General features: G+C 43.7%; 1 protein-coding gene across 7 annotated transcripts in view; it reads right to left on the bottom strand.

The window, feature by feature from the left end:
• Positions 1–19022, bottom strand: part of TANGO2 (transport and golgi organization 2 homolog) — a 120727-nt gene that overhangs the window by 73741 nt on the left and 27964 nt on the right. For 4 of the 7 annotated variants that reach the window (XM_061602334.1, XM_061602336.1, XM_061602335.1 and 1 more), the window contains exon 2: positions 4527–4746. In XM_061602334.1, the coding sequence (XP_061458318.1) occupies positions 4527–4720 (194 nt within the window). In that variant the 5' untranslated portion in view covers positions 4721–4746. Of the gene's footprint in view, positions 1–4526; positions 4747–9617; positions 9741–19022 lie in introns of all 7 variants that reach the window. The other 3 variants (XM_061602337.1, XM_061602339.1, XM_061602338.1) reach the window with 1 other exon arrangement.

Below are 19022 nucleotides of genomic sequence, written 5' to 3' on the forward strand. Positions count from 1 at the left end.
GAGGAGAAAAGCTTTTTAGTCATTGCTATTTGAGTCAGAAATCTCTCCAAATCTATTGCAAATCATCCAGAGAGTAGTCGCTGGTAGATCTGCCTTCCACCCAGCCCTGTGTTACAGCATATTTCCATGCACTATTTGCTCCTCTGGTTGCTTCTGATGTATATTAGCTTCGTCTTGCCTGTGTTGATTCAGGGCAGGCAGTTTACAGGTCTGATCCTGGGGTGGTGATGGTGGTGGAGAGATGCAGTTTGCTTGCGTAGTCTTATAAGGCTGGTCTTTTTTCTTTCATTTTTAAATTAAAAGGTCTACTTGGAGCATATTAAAACTATACAAACACAGAGAAGAAAAATAAAAAGAAAGAAATGAAACCAGTCAGGGGTGACAATGATCCTGGCAAAGGAAGACCCAGAGGCCCTGCTCATGCATGGCCATTATAGAACCAATTTAAGAAAGGTTTGTCCACATATTCTTTGGAAAACTGGGAAGAACTATTTATACAAGCGAGGCATCAGTTGATTCCTGGTGCTTCAATCTGACATTGAGAATTGCTGGGTTTATTAAAACACTTAAGTATGCAAGGCCACACTTAACTTTGCATACTGGGTATGTGGGCAGCCTGCACCTTTTCAGAAGCACCTGGAACTCAAATTGTTTGTTAGATGCAATGGCACAGTTCAGGCATCAAGGCTAAGCCACCATTTAACCGCTGTGAACAAGCTTTATGCTTGCACATTCCTCCTTCGTTCTCTGCTTTACACCAGCTAGTCCAATCACTTATCGGATTAAGCAAGCCCCCATTTGTGACAATGGCCAGACCTTAGCTTGGATTAATTAGAACACAATTTCAAACCATGGTTTCTGATACTGAGTTAAACGCAAACTATGGTTTAACTATAGGAAGTGAGCGAGCAAATCAGAGGAAGTAGGAGAAGGGGCCGCATGGGCATGGAGCTCATTCACACCAGCCAAACCATGGCCATTATATCTTCACTGGGGCAGTGTTTAATTTCTGAATGTCTGCTAGCTCCAATGCAAATTAGAAACAAAAACTATTAAATTGGGCATGTGTGAATGCAAGGATTTAAATTCATCCTGCTAATTAAAATACCTGACTCCTTTATTTTAAAGTAGCCATACTGGAGAACTGCAGCAGCAAAGATCTTCTCCAAATAAATTAAACAGAACCCTAAAAATAGCTACATAACCTCAACTGTGTTAAGATTTATGTAATTTCTTAATGTGAGGGCAGAGAGATAGAAGCACAAGAAATCATTCCGTCGAAGCAATTTCCTGCGATATAATTTAGTTCCATAAAAAGATTATGAGATTATGGCGTTGAAAGCTAAAACCTGTATTTACCAAAAGTGGCAATTTATATTTCAAAAAATGAGATCTATAAGCACTTTTACACACGCAAGAGCGCACATACACACATGCAGAGACAGGTTTAAATGTTTAAATAAGGACCATTTATACACAATATGAAATGAATACGCTGTAAAATTGGATTTGGAGCAATCACGTACCTGAATCCTATGTACAAGGCATATCCAGCCGTCCACTACCACAGACTCAAATAGTGCTCTATCTTGCCATGACAATTCCTATATCCTGACCCCTGGCAACTCACTGTCCTTATTTTTGCCTTTTGGGAGGTGGCATACTATATTATTAATGCATTATTTATTTATTTATTTATTTAATTCATTAAGCTTATATACCGCCCGACTAGCAACAGCTCTCTGGGCGGTGAACATTAAAAATACAATAAAAATAACACAATACAGTATATCACAATACAAACCTGTACAAAAAACTGTACAGTCTAAAATCAAAATATAATAATTTAGAATTAACAGGAATTAAAATGCCTCAGAGAAGAGAAAGGTTTTAACCTGGCGCCGAAAAGATGATAGTGTCGGCGCCAGGCGCACCTCCTCGGGGAGACCATTCCATAGTTCGGGGGCCACCACTGAGAAGGCCCTAGATCTTGTCACCACTCTTTGGGCTTCCCTATGAGTCGGAACCCGGAGGAGGGCCTTCGTAGTAGACCGTAGTGTACGGGCCGGTTCATATCGGGAGAGGCGTTCCGACAGATATCGTGGTCCCGCGCCGTATAAGGCTTTATAGGTAAGTACCAACACTTTGAATCTGGCCCGGAAGCATATTGGAAGCCAGTGCAAACGGGCTAGCACAGGTGTTATATGCTCAGACCGCTTAGTTCTTGTTAGCAGTCTGGCCGCCGCATTTTGCACTAGCTGTAGCTTCCGAATCGTCTTCAAAGGTAGCCCTACGTAAAGCGCATTGCAGTAGTCCAGACGCGAGGTTACCATAGCATGTACCACTGATGTGAGGTCCTCCTTACTCAGATAGGGACGTAGCTGGGCTACCAACCGAAGTTGGTAGAACGCATTCCGGGTCACCGAGGCTACATGAGCCTCAAGTGTGAGGGAAGAGTCTAAGATGACTCCCAGACTATGCACCTGTTCCTTTAGGGGGAGTGTAACCCCATCCAGGACAGGGTATATATCCACCATCCGATCAGAGAAACCATCCACCAACAGCATCTCAGTCTTGTCAGAATTGAGTCTCAGTTTGTTAGTTCTCATCCAGTCCATTGTCGCAGCCAGGCAACGGTTCAGCACGTCGACTGCCTCATCTGAAGAAGATGTAAAGGAGAAGTAGAGCTGCGTGTCATCAGCATACTGATGACAACGCACTCCAAAACTCCTGATGACCGCCCCCAGCGGCTTCATATAAATGTTAAAAAGCATGGGAGACAGAACCGAACCCTGCGGGACCCCACATTGGAGAACCCACGGTGTCGAGCAATGTTCCCCAAGCACTATCTTCTGGAGACGACCCGCTAAGTAGGAGCGGAACCACTGCCAAGCAGTGTCTCCAACTCCCAATTCCGCAAGCCTCTCCAGAAGGATACCATGGTTGATGGTATCAAAAGCCGCTGAGAGGTCAAGGAGAATCAACAGAGTTACACTCCCTCTGTCTCTCTCCCGACACAGGTCATCCAACAGGGCGACCAAGGCAGTCTCAGTGCCAAAACCAGGCCTGAACCCCGATTGAAATGGATCTAGATAATCGGTTTCATCCAATAGCGCCTGGAGCTGGTCAGCAACCACACGTTCCAGGATCTTGCCCAGGAACGGAACATTGGCTACTGGTCTGTAGCTGCTGAAATCCTCTGGGTCCAAGGAAGGTTTTTTCAGGAGTGTGACCATAGGAAACTGCTTTATAACAGACGACTAGTTTATTGTTGTTGTTGTTGTTGTTGTATTTATATACTGCATTTTCCACAAATACACACGTGCTCAAAGCGGTTCACACAAATAGTCCAAGTGCAATAGCACAACACATAATAAAAAGTATAATCACTACATTAAGAATATCTATCTATCTATCTATCTATCTATCTATCTATCTATCTATCTATCTATCTATCTATCTATCTATCTATCTATCTATCTATCTATCTATCTATCTATCTATCTATATGTAGGAAAGACCACAACTGACCAATGCACGCGCTTCAGGAACCACAAGTCGGCAATTTTGATAAAAAAAATGGAGCAACCAGTTGCAAAGCATTTTAACATCGAGGGTCACAGCCTGTTGGACTTTTCCATTACAGCGATAGAGATGCCAGCAGATCCAGCAGCATTGACCAAAAGGGAGAACTTTTGGATTTACTCTCTGGACACATTGGCACCACATGGCCTGAACCTGGAGGACAGTACCAGCATCACTTAGCTTCTGCAAATGAAGCCCCTCTGAGCATTCCATCCTCAAAGCTCTATAACTGCCACTTTGGTAACAGCATTTGCATGTTAGCAGCTGATGAAGGCAGAAGCTGAAACGTTTTGTTAATACAATAAAAACCTCTGTTTGGTTAATCACAATTACCTTATATATATATATTTTAGGTGATTAACGGAATCCTTATAGGGATCCACAGCAAGCTTGAGTGCAGTTCTGTTTGTTTCTTTCAAAAGTGTCTTATCTGTATACATATATATATATATATATATATATATATATACACATACATATACACACACACACATATATATATACATCAAAGCATAAATGAGCATAAAGCTCAACAACAAAGCCAAAGCAAAAATATTTAAAAACTAACCCCCAAACTGATACAAAAATCTCTTCCATCCCCCAAACCCCCACATCCCAACCCAAAGGGCCAGAAAGTCTTCTGAAAGAAGCTGTGTTTGAAGGCTTCCAGGGCTGGAGGGTGGGGCAAGGAAGGTGGAAACAGCCTCCTCTGATGACAAACTGAGTCTCTCTCCTCTCATAGTCCTTCTCCTGAAGGCAGCTCCCTTTTGAAGATTTATGTAGGTTAGCACTGCCTACACTGACTGGGTTTCAGACAGGGATACGTAGGAACAGAGGAAGTTACCTTGTACAGAGTCAGACCACAGGTCTATCTAGCTCACTGCTGTCTGACTGGCAGCGGCTCTCCAGATGTTCAAGACAAGGTTCTGTCCCAGCCCTACCTGGAGATGTTGGGATTTGGACCGGAGACCTTCTGCAGGCAAAGAAGATGCTCTTCCACTGAACTACCTTTCCCGGCTCTACCTGAAGATGCTGGGGATTGAACCAGAGCCCTTCTGCAGGCAAATCTCATGTCTGACCACTGTCCAAAGAAGAGTTTGGCTCCCTCTCCTCGTTTCCAAAGGTTCAGCATCATAGCAGGTGAGCACTTGCCTCTGTTCTCTATTGCACACGAAAGTGTAAAAATACAGATAAGAATCATACAGTACCTAGCACAGTGCATTACAATTGCTACAACAGACAGAAAAATAGCTGAATGGTCCATCAAGGCCTTCAGCAATTTTCAAGAAGTCCACTGGGGGTCACAAAACTGGTAAATACCAATATGCTGACAATCCCAGGTATTATAAAAGAACAAAAAGATGTTCGTATTAGGTCTTATTTTGAACATTGGAAAGGGTTATTCTGTCCCTTTGATTTGATTTTCCTCTGCAATTAATCATGTTGACCTAGCCTTGACAAAGTTCCTTTCTATCCTGCAAGTTCAAGGTTTGCTTGTCCATTTGTCATTTTCTTGATGTCTCTGTTATTTAGTATTTTCGCAGTTTCCGAGCATTTTATCCTTCACAAATCTTACAAGTTTTGTTATGATTCTAGTATCCTTATTTCTTCCTATAGTGTATGACACATTTATGAAAGAATTTAGTTTTTCATTTTAACAAAAATTATAGACAGCTTCACATTAAAATTATTTATTTTTTATTTATTTATTTGATTTATATCCTATGCTTCCTCCAGAAGGAGCCCAGGGTGGCAAACACATCAACACAACATTTGAAGCAAATAAACAAGCAATCTAAAAACAGTTGCAGATAAAAACACTCTTCCATCCAGTAATCTCCGGGTTGCTAGGAATAGCCTCCTTCAGCCTGAGTAAACAGGAATGTTTTTAAACTCCTCTGGAAAGTCAGTAACAAGGGGAGACAGATGCACCTCACCGGGGAGTGCATTCCACAAACGGGGAGCCACCACTGAAAGGGCCTTGTCACTGGTCAAGACTAACTGGCCAGTGGTAATACACAAAAAGAGAAGGGACGAGGCTACTGCTGCTTCTCTACCCCACTGCATTGCGGTAGCCACCTGCTCCATGGGGCTGGGTGTGCAAGTGTGAGACCCCATGCTGGTGCCTGTCTGCCGTTCTGGGGGCTGTTGGGTTTTTTGCAAAGAACGGAAAGCTCCCCCCCATACTCTGGCACCCCCTGCCTGCACTGCAACTGCACTGCACGATCTGCAGGCTATCTGTCTATCCTTTCCTCCTCCCTGGCTAGGCACCAAGGCTTCCAAGTGTATTTATTACATAGAGGAGGCTCTTGAGGGCTCGACTAGTCTGGAAGGCTGAGAAGGGGGTGCTCAGTCACCTCCACCTGCCCCAGGTGCTGTGGCTCTGGGGAAAGCCTGGACTACTCCTTTTAGAGTCAACCCACTTCTGTGCCCGGTTTTGAAGTGAAAACGAAAAACAACCAAACACCTCCACACAAAAAAGGGTGTGGTGAAGGTGGTTGCCCCCCTTTTTTTTGTTAACGGGAACAGCTTCCTACATCTCAAAGGTTTTCAGGGGGCTACACGTTTCTGCCAGTTCCCTCTTTTTCGTTCCACCACACGTGCAGGGGTGAGACCGCAGCACATTTGTAAGTGTCAGTTCATTCTAATTTTGCATGAGTGTCTGAAAAGTGGGCAGTCGCTGAGGTCTACTTCTGCCTCAGGTGGGGTATTTATGCTCGGGCGGTGGGGAGATTGCATGATCTGAGTGCCTCTCAAATTAAATAAAAATCCTCGCATGTAGAAGGATAGCATGTTGAGGAGAAGGTGGCATCCTTTCTCTTTCAACATGCAAACTTTCTGAGTGCAGGGAGGGTGGAGCAGCATTCAACGCTTTGATCCAACACACGCAGTCCGGAGTAGTACAGACCAGACACAGGATGACCACTTTAATCATCTCCGCTATACATTTCAAAGAGTATCATACCACTTTAAACACCCATGGCTTCGCCCAAGGGATCCTGGGAGCTGTAGTTTGTTAAGGGTGCTGTTAGGAGACCTCTGTTCCCTGCATAGGGTAACAGTTCTCAGAGTTCCCTGGGAAAAGGGACTGATTGTTAAACCACTCTGAGAATTGTAGCCCTGTGAGGAGAACAAGGGTCTCCTAACAACTTTCATCACCCTTAAACTACAGTTTCCAGGATTCTTTGGGGGAAGTGTAGTATGATACCGCTTCAAATGGATTGCTCAGGCGGGGCCTAGGACTGAGTATGACCTGTGCTGGGAGTGGGAAAATTGTTTTCCTGCAGCTTGCAGTTGGCAGAAAAACTACCCAGAGTCAGCATAATGGAGCATCCATGTTATCTGAAGGATCACCTACACCTCTGTGAGCTGGCCCAAGCATTAAGCTAAGCCAAGCCAAGATTTAGGATGCTGTCCGAACCTGGGTTTGCAGCTAAGCTCTCTGCTCGCTAACCACAAGCTGTAGCCGAGATCAAACCTTCGGAGAGAGCTTAACCATGTGCCTGGGTTTGGACAGCACACTAAGCCAAACCTTGTCTTAGGGAGGAGTACAAAAGACCGGGAGGGTGCAAAGCAGTTGCAAGCTCTTCTCCAAGAGGCCATGGCCCCGGAAAGGCATAGTTTGGCTAACCGTGTCTTGCAACCAAACCTGGTCAATGTCTCTTTTCTTGGCCAAACTCAAGAGTTTATAAAATGCGTCCCTCCCACTGCTCAAAACAGAGGAGTTTAGCTGTGGAGAGAAGCTGCCCCACTGCCAGGCCATGAGATGATGGTGGCAGCCAAGGAGCAATGACATAATTGCTCCTCCTCGCATAAGATGCCAACCTCGTCAAACATCTCCACGGCCTCTCCTCCTCCTGCCCACCTCAGTTCAGTGGAACTCTATTTTATTCCAGCGTGTGCCCAACAGGGTCAGCAGGACTCCTCCTCCTGCTTCCCACCCAGAGGCCTGGTGGCCCATCACCAGCTCACCACACATCAGTACTTATAAATAAATACTCCGCAGGACTGCGGCTGAGTGGGCTTTGCAGTGTAGCACAGTCTGGGAGAGCAACTTGCACGCTGAAGGCTTCGTGGCTACATGCTCACATCCAACGTGCACATGCACATTACATAAGCCACATACTGGCAGAATGCCTCGCAAGTACTACGTTGGCATGGATCCATAGCTCAGCAGTAGAGCATTTGCCCTGCATGCAGAAGGTCCCTGGTTCAATCCCTGGCATCTCCGAGTACAGCTGGGACAGTTCCCTCCCTGAAACCCTGGAGAGTCACTGCTAGTCAGTGCAGGCAGTACTAAGCTAGATGGACCAATGGTCTGACTCAGTATAAGGAAGCTTCCTATTTTCCCATCAATCAATCTTGATTATGATCAGTGACCAGCATAAAAATAATAAAAGGAAACAGCATAGCACATATTACCTAGATATATAAAACAGAATGCAATAACATAACATAAAATAGAATAAAAATATAGTTATCTCAGCAGCAGTATTACAAGACTCCAAAGGGGAAGATTACAAGATGGCTAGAATTAATTCCTGACAGGTTTTACACGCCGCAGCACAAAATTTAGGTACACTAAAAGAAGTGGCTGCATTTAGATCACACAGGAGTAGAAAAATGTAGAATGCATCTGATCATCCTGGCAATTTTAATAAAAGAAGTTCAACAAAAATTTTACAGGAATCACGGCAGAATAGACAATAGAAGAGGACATGGGTTACCAACACAACCTCTCTGGAATCACAAGGACACCTGCATTCATAATAAGGGATTTTACGGTACAGTAGGGCCCCGCTTATATGGCAGGTTAGGGACCAGGCCCCCACTGTAAAGCGGAAATCGCCGTAAAGCGGAACCCACTGACTTTAATGGGTCGCATCGCGCGAAAATGCCACAAAATTGCAAAATCGGCTTTAAAATGGGGAATTTCCCCTGATTGAAAGCCGCAGGATCAGCAGAATGCTGGAAAGCGGGGCCCTACTGTATTTTTCCTCCAAGACGGCTGAGAGAAGGACAGCCTACTTTCTTACGTTCCCCTAAAGATTCAAGCTCTATTCACACATCCAGTGACATGTTTACACTCCAAGTGTGGGGAGGCACCAGGATTATGCCCATCTGCTCTATCCCTAGTAGGCCAGTCCACCCTCATGTATGGGCTTAGGGGCAAAGTATGGCATGCACAGGTCTAACACTGGGGAAAACGGGGTGATAATCAATAAAGGATTCTACAACATCAGACCTAAATGCATTGGACTTTTCACATGCAGGCACCTCTACACATTGCATTCAACATGTAAAAGTTAGTCAGGTCTGGGGTCAGAGAAGGCAGAGATGGGTGGGTGCAATCCTGCCAAACACTGAGCGCATGCACACTGGGCTTTATCCACAATTCTCAATCCCCTAGCACAAGAGTCCATCTTTGTGCTAGTGGATGGCAGAGTTTAAAGGTTGCACAAAGGAATCCAATGCAACAGTTGTGCCTGAAGAAGCTGGTTATGCAACAGCCAGTTCTTGTTGGACAATTCGTTGCACAACTACCTTTGGTCACGTCCTTGTGCTTTCCCTCACACCACAGCCAATTCTTGTTGCGCAACCTTTTGTGCAACAACCTTTGGTCAAGTCGTCATGTATTCCCTTGCGCGACAATGTTTTGCCAGTGCAACAGGTATACCGCTAAGTGACTTCAGCTTAGTGCCACACTGGATACAACCCACTCTATTTGCAAAGAAGACTCTAGCTCTACCTCCTAGCCAGTAAAAAATGAAAGCAGTGCAACCAACAGTACTCTGCTGATTCCCTTCTGTCTTGTCCTAGACACCAGAAAGAGAGAGAGAGAGAGAAAAAGAGTCTGGTGTTCCCTTAATGGCATTGGTTTTCCATTTAGGAGACACATAAGAGGTTGCATGAAGGTCACAAACAGCACCACAAAGCCAGCTCAGTGAGCAATCCCATGAATAGCTTTTCATATCCAGCAGCCCCAGCAATAAACATTTAGGTGAGAGACTATAACTAGAGTTGAATATTACCTGTATGCATTTTTGGAAACAGGTCGCGGGTCAAACTTAAAGAACAGAATGCACATGGGTAAACTGATAGGGGAAGTTGTGCTTCTTCCGGAGAAGGTCAGTGAAAGGTCATACTGCGGCAGCCTGCAAATGAAACACATGCAATAAAGGACTGATATGACTGGGAAATTTACATAGGCACAGCCTTCAATTCTCGACTGGAGCTCAGAGTCCTCGAAGTTCTCATTACCAATGTTCCATACTGAAATTAAGAGGTCTTCAAAGATTCCCCCCCCCTTAGTGAAATGTCTCTGAAAAGGCAGATCTTTGGCACTGCTGAAAACACCAATGTTTTAAATAGGCATTTAAAGTCCAGGTTTTCAGGAAGAGGAGGAAAGCGTCACAGGGCGCTTCTATAGACTGTCGCTATTTTGGAGTGGGATTCAATCACATACCAGTTCAGGTCACACAACTGTAGTTGACTGGATTGGACTTTTTGAGCAAGAAAAGTGACAGCAGTAACACTTGTTTTGACCAGAGCTTGGAAGTAACTAGTTACAAGTAACGATTACTTGTAATTCATTACTTTTTGAGTAACGAGTGGGTAATTCCTTTACATTTCGATTCCAGAATTACTTTTGGGCATTACTTTGGGGGGGAGCAGGGGAAGTCTTCTGCTCCTCTGATTTGTGGATGAAAATCATGTGCCTCAAACTGGGCTTCTGCGCAGTGTCGCTCTTTCCTCATGCTCTGTGGATGGGGAGGAGGAGGAGAGTGAGACGGGGTGGAATGGAGAAAACAATTATTTTAAAAAATGGATAGTGGTGGTGAAGAATGGAGTGGCGGGGAAAAGGATCTGGAGGCCAGACAGGCGGCCTAGAAATAAATTATTATTATTATTATTATTATTATTATTATTAAGAACATGAGTAAAGGAGGAGAAGGAGGCAGCAGCAGAATGGAGATAAAGAACTGTGGAGGTGAAAGATGACTGTGTGTGTGTGTGTGTGTGTGTGTGTGTGTGTGTGTGTGTGTGTGTGTGTGTGTGTGTGTGTGTGTGTGTGTGTGTGTGTGTGTGTGTGTGTGTGTGTGTGTGTGTGTGTGTGTGTGTGTGTGTGTGTGTGTGTGTGTGTGTGTGTGTGTGTGTGTGTGTGTGTGTGTGGATACTGTGTTTGCACTTGACACACAAAGTGACCTCCACCACCCTTTCTGCCCACTGTGCTGCATTGGCAGTATTTTAACTCTTTTGCATCTCAGGGGAAAATGTTTGCTTGAGTGAGTGTCCCTTAGTTAGTGGCAGGGCAGAGTCTGGGAGGTGGTTAAGTGAGAGAGATTATGCTTGCTGGCTGGGGGGGGGGTTGCACTTGGTTTGACATGCAAACATCTGAGTAGTGGCCTCAGCCTCCCTCCCCATCACCCTTACCAGCGGAGAGACCACCATTGCTATCTTATGAATAAAATAATTATTCTACTATCTCTGTATGTGTGTGTTTATGTTTAATGTTGTTTTAGGCTACTTAGATGTGCAGCAGCCAAGGCCAGCACCTTGTAGGCGTTTTTTTTAAGTAACTGGAATGTAATTGTAGTGATTACTTTGGAGGAAAAGTAAAGTAATCAGTTACTTTCAGAGCAAGTGTAATTGTAACAGTAATTACTACTTTTTTTGGGCCATGTAACTGTAACTGTAATTTATTACTTTTTAAAAGTAATCTTCCAAGCTCTGGTTTTGACACAATGTCATCTAACCTCCCCACAAACAAACCAGGATGAACGCTCATTAAATAGCCAACACTGTCTAAATCTTACAGCAAAGAAGTCAGGATGAACGCTCAAGAAACAAGCTTTCTGGAAGCACCCACAGTGTACTGATACATATAAAAGAAGCAAAGACAAAGGGTTGTTTAGACCAGCCTTCTCTTAACTGGAGCCTTCTGGTTCTTTTGAACTACAATTCCCATCATTCCTGGCTGTTGTCCATGCTGACTGGGGCTTATGGGAATTGTAAGTCCAAAATCTCAGGAGGGCACCCAATTGGAGAAGGCTGCTTTATTTAATCCTGCAAGCCATATTTTGGAACCTCGGGCTCATGCACTCCCTTCTACACTGTTATGTGCTAAATCCCTCCCTCCCTTTCTAATTTGGTCAACCCATGCTTTACTTCCAAACCAAAACTGAAAACTCAGTTCAAGACACCATTTCCAATTCCACCTTAGAAGCAAATTGTAGTCATGAGGCAGTGAGGGCGGTTACCTTTTTATCCCTTGCAAAGCACATAGGGAGGAAGTTGGAAGAGTGGCACTCTTTCCCACTTCCTCTTTCAGCTCCATGTGCTTTTCATATTAATTGCAGCGGCCAGATTGGTAACAGGGACCAGACGGTCCGAACATATAAAACTGATTCTGGCCCGCTTGCATTGGCTGCCTGTATGTTTCCGAGCTCGATTCAAGGTGCTGGTTTTGACCTATAAAGCCTTACACAGCTTGGGACCACAATACCTGATTTATTGTTTTTAAATTTGTTTTTAAAATACGTGTTTTAAATTGTATGTTTGTTCTAATGTTTTTGGTTGCTGTAAACCGCCCAGAGAGCTTCGGCTATGGGGAGGTATACAAGTGCAATCACTCACTCACTCAATCAATCAATCAATGTTCTATATCTGACTTTTACCCAGATCCCTTGGATCCTATAAACAAGGTGTGTGCAGACGTGTGCATTCACTCTGTATCTCTTGAGAGGCTGGGCTGATCTAGGGGAGAAGGGAGATGACCAGAGGTGGTGGCACCTATGACATTCACTTAAAAATTCAAAAGCGTCCATGGACCTGACAAGGTTGGTGACCTCTGCTATAAGGTGATGGGGAAAATAATCTCCTTGAGATCATATAGAGCTTACTACTAGGAAAAGCAGACAAGACCGAGCTCATGAGACAAATAGCCTGACCTAGTTCAAAGGCAGCTTCCTATATTATTTATTTCATTTATCAGTTGCCTTATACAATAAAAAAAGTCTTAAAACAACATGCCAAAACAAAACACAGTACATAGGAACAATTTAAAACCAGAAAAAATTAAAACAAACCAGGAAAAAAATGTAAAACACAATACACAATCCATAAAATGCTCATCCAGCAATATGTTAATAAGGACCAGGTCTTACCCCTGCCACTAAAGATGAGCTTCAATCTAAGAGGCAACATTAACCGAAGACCTGGGTGAATAGAAAGGTTTTACACCTGGTGCCTAAAAATGGCCAAAGATGGCACCAGGTGTGTCTCCTTGAGGAGAGCACTCCAGAGATGGGGAGGGGGCTACCACTGAAAAGGCCTGCTCTCGTGTGGCCATCCTCTGCACCTCCCTCCAATGGGCCTCTGATTAGGACCGCAGAGTCCAAGCTGGTCATATATTCATAGTGGGCATTTCCTAACACACAATCCCTACATTTGCAGCACTCTTAAAAGATTCTAGCCACATTTGGATGGCTTAAGGGGAAAAAATTCTTTACAAATCAGAACCTTCTCAAATATTTTCTACAAGGTCCCCCTGGGAATGTGCCTGGTAATAAAACTGCAACGCAGCCTTACTTTTCTTTTCCCCCTCCAGCTGAAGCAATGATTAGAATGTTAGTAACCGAACAGGCTCCCCACCGCATGTTTCACTGCTCCAGACAGCTTGCATGTATTAAAGGGTTCTCCAGAAGGTAGAGGTGGTGGTGCAGCAGAAAGGCAAATCAATACCTGAACTCTATAACGGCGCTGAATAATTAACTTAACCTTGCCCGGTGAGTAATGACAAAGGAGTTTTTATTGAAAACAAATTAAATTATTTTTTATGAGCCCAGGAACATTGCCCCAGATAAAGTGATCTCTTCCCATTTCCACGCCAGGCTCCGCTTCTAATTCAAGCCCCGTGTTTCACGGCATCGCGCCAAAGTCTCCCACAGCATCCCACATTTTTTAATTCCAACAGAAGGAAGCCATTTTCTGAAGCATTTCACACCGTTTTGCTCTTCAGCATTAAAACCAGAGTTGTATGTACAGTGTGTTCATATGGAATTTCAAAACTAATTAAGTCTGCCAAAACAGATTCTTGCTGCTCAGTACTGACAGCAGTCTACTGTCGCTGTTTGGGCTCCCTGAACTTCAGTTGCCAATATCCTACTAAGGTAAAATAATCCCAAACGTTTTCTTTTATTTAACAAGATTTATATGTTGGAATTGCTGTTTTAGATGTTTTTAAAGCTTTTTTGTTTTAAAAAAGATTTTTGTTTTAATATATTTTAATGTCTGTTTTGATTATGTTTTTGTCTGCCGCCCTGGGCTCCTACTAGGAGGAAAGGCAGGATATAAATGTAATAAATAACAGTAACAATAACTACAACTGGAGAGTCACTGCCAGTCATATTATTTTGCATTTATATCCCACCTTTTCTCCAAGAAGCACAAGGTGGTGTACAAACATGGTTCTCCCCTCCCGACTTTATCCCCACAACAACGCTGTGAGGTGGGTTAGGCCGAGAAGCAGTGACTGGCCCAAGATCACCCAGTGAGCTGCATGGCTGAGCAGGGATTTGAACCCTGGTCTCCCAGGCTGTAGTCTGGCACTCTAACTGGTGCACCAAACTTGCGGTCATTATTGTAGATGGACCAATGGTCTGATTCAGGGCAAGGCAGCTTGCTATGCACCTAAAATATTTGTTTAAAATGCTGATAAAAAATCAAACATTAGAAATTGACTTAAAAATGCACCAAAATATAAATAAAGTCAGCAGTTTCAACACAAGTATTACATAATAAAATTACATGTTAAAATTGCACATCTGGGTAGGCTTGCCTAAACCAAAACATTTTTTTTAGTAGGCACCGAAAACAATATAGCCAAGGTGCCTGCCTAATATCAATGGGCAAGGAGTTCCGAAGTGCTGGTGCTGCCACACTGAAAGATCACTTCTTTTCAAGAGTGGGACAAACATTATGCAGCACTTGTAAAAGTGTTAGTTTTGTGGAGCAAGTAGTGGACGCATCTGGAGGTAGGGCAGTCCTTCAAGTAAACTGGTCCCAAGCTGTTGAGGGCTTTATATACTAACTGTAACACCTTCAATTTGGCCTGGTAAATTGGAAGCCAGTCTAGATCTCTGAGCAGGGGTGTTAATATGCCAGAAGAGTCTCACTCGCAAGGTATTTTACAGAGACTGAGAGTTACCAATTGCTTGGATCCAGACTTTCCTTCAGTGAACCGAGCAGAGTTTATGTTCATTTAACAGGGCTTCCCTACTTCCCTTAATGCCTCCCCCCAAAAAAACAAATCTGTTCCTGGGGGCTGAGTGACCCTTGAGAATAGCGTAGGCCAAAGTGGGCTTGGGGAAAAGATGGTGCAGATGAAGGACAGAGATGGCAGGAAATGTCCCATGCCTTATGCAAATGGAGAAGGAATTTAGGATCCAAGCAAGTCTTTCTTTTTTTAAAAAATCACTAACCACATACCAAGAAGGCATTTACTTCTCTGCAGAATTTATTTGACCAAGATAAAGAAAACAAATCTAGCTTTTTCCCACCTGGAATACTCTTTTAACCTGATCGCCATAGACTACTGAGCTCAATACAGCGCACTTAAAACACTGAGGTTGTATTTACATGCAATACTAAACCATGGGTATTTCGGCAATTCATATACAGTTTGATTGCGGTTGCCTCCAAGCGGTGTACACTAAACACAGAACAATGACTAAAAACGGGTTAAAACTAATAAAACCAGGCTTTCGTTTAAAAGCCTGCTGGAATAATTAAAAAAAGGCACTGTAAGTCCAATAAGGAGGGGGCCTGTCTGATCTCAGCTGGAAGGGAGTTGCATAAAACTGATATTGACTAGCAGAAAGTCTCTACCTATTTCAGGCAAGAGTCTCCCAGCCCTACATGGAGACTGAACCTGGGAGCGTGGGCATGCAGAGCAGGAGCGCATTCACTGAGCTGTGGCCCTTTCCCCATCTTACTCATGCCTACTCAGAAATAACTTCCAGTAAGTTAAATAGGATTTACTCCTAGGTGAGCATGTAAGCGCGCCAGCCACAGTGCCAATTATTCCAAACACAATGAGACTGTTTGGATGGTGCTTCCTTTCCAAAACACATCTCCATATCTTCCAAGATGTGGAACATTATTTTTTTTTGTAATTGGGAAACAGATGTATGAAAAATACACATCTGCTATGACATCTAAAATGAGAAAGTGTTGTTTCTGGGCTATAAAGGAATTTCTATTTTAAGGCCAATCTTTCCAAAGGCATTTAGAAGGGCGCACTGCCAACTCAGCTGGAAATGGCTTGCTATGAACCCCTGTTCACTTAGCGCAAAACAAGTAACGCCACAAGCCAGCTGATTGTTAAACACAACTACTCCTTTCATGTATTTACTTTCTGTATTTAAAGCAGGAGTAGCCAACGTGGTGCCCCCCAGATGCTGTTGGATGCCAAATCCAGCAGCCCAATCCAGTACAGCCAATGGATAGGGATGCTGGGAGCTGTAGTCCAGCAACATCTGGAGCAATGGCTACCTGATGCAGCACATTCTAAAAGCACAATATACAACACAGATCTGACAAGTCATGTCAAAAGCGAATGAAGGGTGGAAAATAGGTCTATGTGCAACGAAAAAGTCAGGAGTCAGCTGCCCTCTGGCGTATTTCTTTTAAATATATATATATATATATATATATATATATATATATATATATAATTTTTATTAACATTTTCTATTTTCCAGAGAAATAACATTACATCGACATTTAAAGATCTCAAAAACAGGGATATATTATTCTCCTTTCTATTCCAGGTGAGTAATTCAAACTATTACATCAACCTCTGGCGTATTTCGAATGTAGTCAGGGCTTATCAAGTTGCCAGCCCCTCTTGTATTGGTTCTTCTCTATTATGGACACCCTGCCCCCCCGGGATTCATGGATGAGAGTTCATGCACTTCTATTATATTGTTTAATCATCAAGCACTGTATAATGGTTCACCTAGAAGGCATCGCAACTTGTAAATCGATAATGAAATATTTTCTACCATTAAAAATTATAAAACCATGGAGAGTTGACTTGGTCATTTGCTACAAAGAGTGCCTGTGGAAAAGTATAATTAAAAAAAATTAGGCTGGAAGTCCCAGGCATTTCATGTGAGAATGTTCTCGTTTTGCCATTTTAACAGCTAAAGGCACTTTTGGGCATTGCTTCCGTCGAAATGCTACACGTAAACAAGCATTTGTAAACTTCTGCCCTCTGCTGTCAAGAACCATGATTTCCTTTATCAAAAACCCTTTGAAAATCCACTGGAGAGCCACAAAGCAGAAATACTTAATCGACATGTTTCCATGGAAGATAACTGTCAAGGAAGCAGGCCTGTTCTTGCCCAGTGGAACCGAACAAACCCTATTTATGTGGGGGACTTGCTGGTCTCAAGACAGACATAGGAAGCCGACATACACACTGTCAGACCACTGGTCCATCTTGTTCAGTATTGTCTATGCAGGGGAGCTTTTACCAGCCTGACCTGGAGATGCTGAGGATTGAACTTGGGACTTTCTGCATGCAGGGCAGATGCTCTACCATTGAACTACAGCTTTTCCCTAATAGAAAGCTACCTTACACAGAGTCAAACCATTGGTCCATCTAGCTCAGTACTCTCTACACTGACTGGCAGCAGTTTCAGGCAGGGGATCCTTTTCCAACCCCACCTGGAAATTGACTTTCAGGCGGCCTATGCAGCTGTTTAATATTTTTTTTAGTAGCCAGTCAACTTTAATGATTGTTTTGTATTGTTCTAAAATGTTTTTATGTTGCTGCCCTGATGTTTTTATGCATAAAAAGAAAATAAATAAATTGAACCTTGGCCTTTCTGTGCGCAAAGCAGATTCTCTACTACCGAGCTATGGCCCTGTCCTATCTCTTAAGGCCTACCTAACAGCAGAGAAGTCGGACCTGAAGCATTTTACAAGAACATGCCCTGCTCGATCTTAACCATTTACTATGATTTCTCAAAGCACATCAGCTGACTCTTGAATACATCATCATCATCATGACTCTTGAGTACAGTGGGGGACTGAACTAAAGTTTAGCAGATGCTCCCAAGGCAGTTAATAAAATCAGCAAAAAATAACATCATAATTAGACACAGTCAACTTAAAAGCAGCTAAGGACAGACAAGTCAAGAACTGCTCAGCCAGTGAAATTAGAACATGAGCTTTCTAGTAGTTGGAAAGGCTGAAAGCTATCTCGGGGGAAAAAAGAAGACAATATTTTTGCAAGTGTAAAAACTGAGTTTCTTTGGGCAGAGAGTTTGGTAATTGACGTGCCACATGAATGAAGGTCCTCAATCTCGTATTCACCTGGAAAATGGAAATGGACTGCCTTCAAGTCAATCCGACTTATGGCGACCCTATGAATAGGGTTTTCATGGTAAGTGGTATTCAGAAGGGGTTTACCACTGCCTCCCTCTGAGGCTAGTCCTCCTCCCCAGCTGGCTTGGGCCTGCTCAGCTTGCCACAGCTGTACAAGCCAGCCCTTTCCTTGTCCGCAACTGCCAGCTGGGGGGCAACTGGGTTCCGTGGGACTATGCAGCTTGCCCACGGCTGCACAGGTGGCAGGGCACGTAACCCCTGAGCCACTCACTGTGGGGGTGATTTTTAGCTGGCCCTTGACACCCAGGAGACCAGGGCTGTGGAGTCGGTACGCCAGACCTTCGACTCCGACTCCTCTATTTTTCTACTGTCCAACTCCGATTCCGACTCCTTCATAAATGACAAATGTATATTAACTAGTTAGAACTAGGATTGGGCTCGTGGGAGTTGTAGTTCAAAAAAGTAACTTTTCCAAGCTCTAGATTCACATGGTGGTGATGAAATAACTAGTAAATTTGTTATTACTAGTTAATATACATTTGCCATTTATGAAGGAGTCGGAGTCGGAATCAGAGTCGGTACATTTCTACCGACTCCGACTCCACCCAAAATTGCTCCCGACTCTGACTCCAACTCCATGACTCCGACTCAGACTCCACAGCCCTGCAGGAGACACGAGCGGGGATTTGAACTCACAGACTCTGGACTCCCAGCCAGGCTCTCCTCCCCACTGTGCCTTAAATGGAACAGATTTCTTTTGAAAAATCTTAAAGGGAAGGGAAGAAAAGAGAAGAGGCATTCCTTCAGATAAAGGGGTTCAGACTGTTTAGGACAGGGGTGGGGAAGCTTTTTCAGCTCGAGGGCCACATTCCCTCTTGAGCAACCTCTGGGGCCCTCATACCAGTGGTGGATGTGGCAAGGAGCAAAAACGGTAAGAGTGACAACAGATGCGACTCTTGCTTTTGTAACAGAAGGCTGCGTTCAATCTGTGCGTGACACTCCCAGTCATATTCCATAGGACTTTACAACAGCAAGACCTA

This window comes from Rhineura floridana, chromosome 19, assembly GCF_030035675.1.
Source record: "Rhineura floridana isolate rRhiFlo1 chromosome 19, rRhiFlo1.hap2, whole genome shotgun sequence".
Lineage (NCBI taxonomy): Eukaryota > Metazoa > Chordata > Lepidosauria > Squamata > Rhineuridae > Rhineura > Rhineura floridana.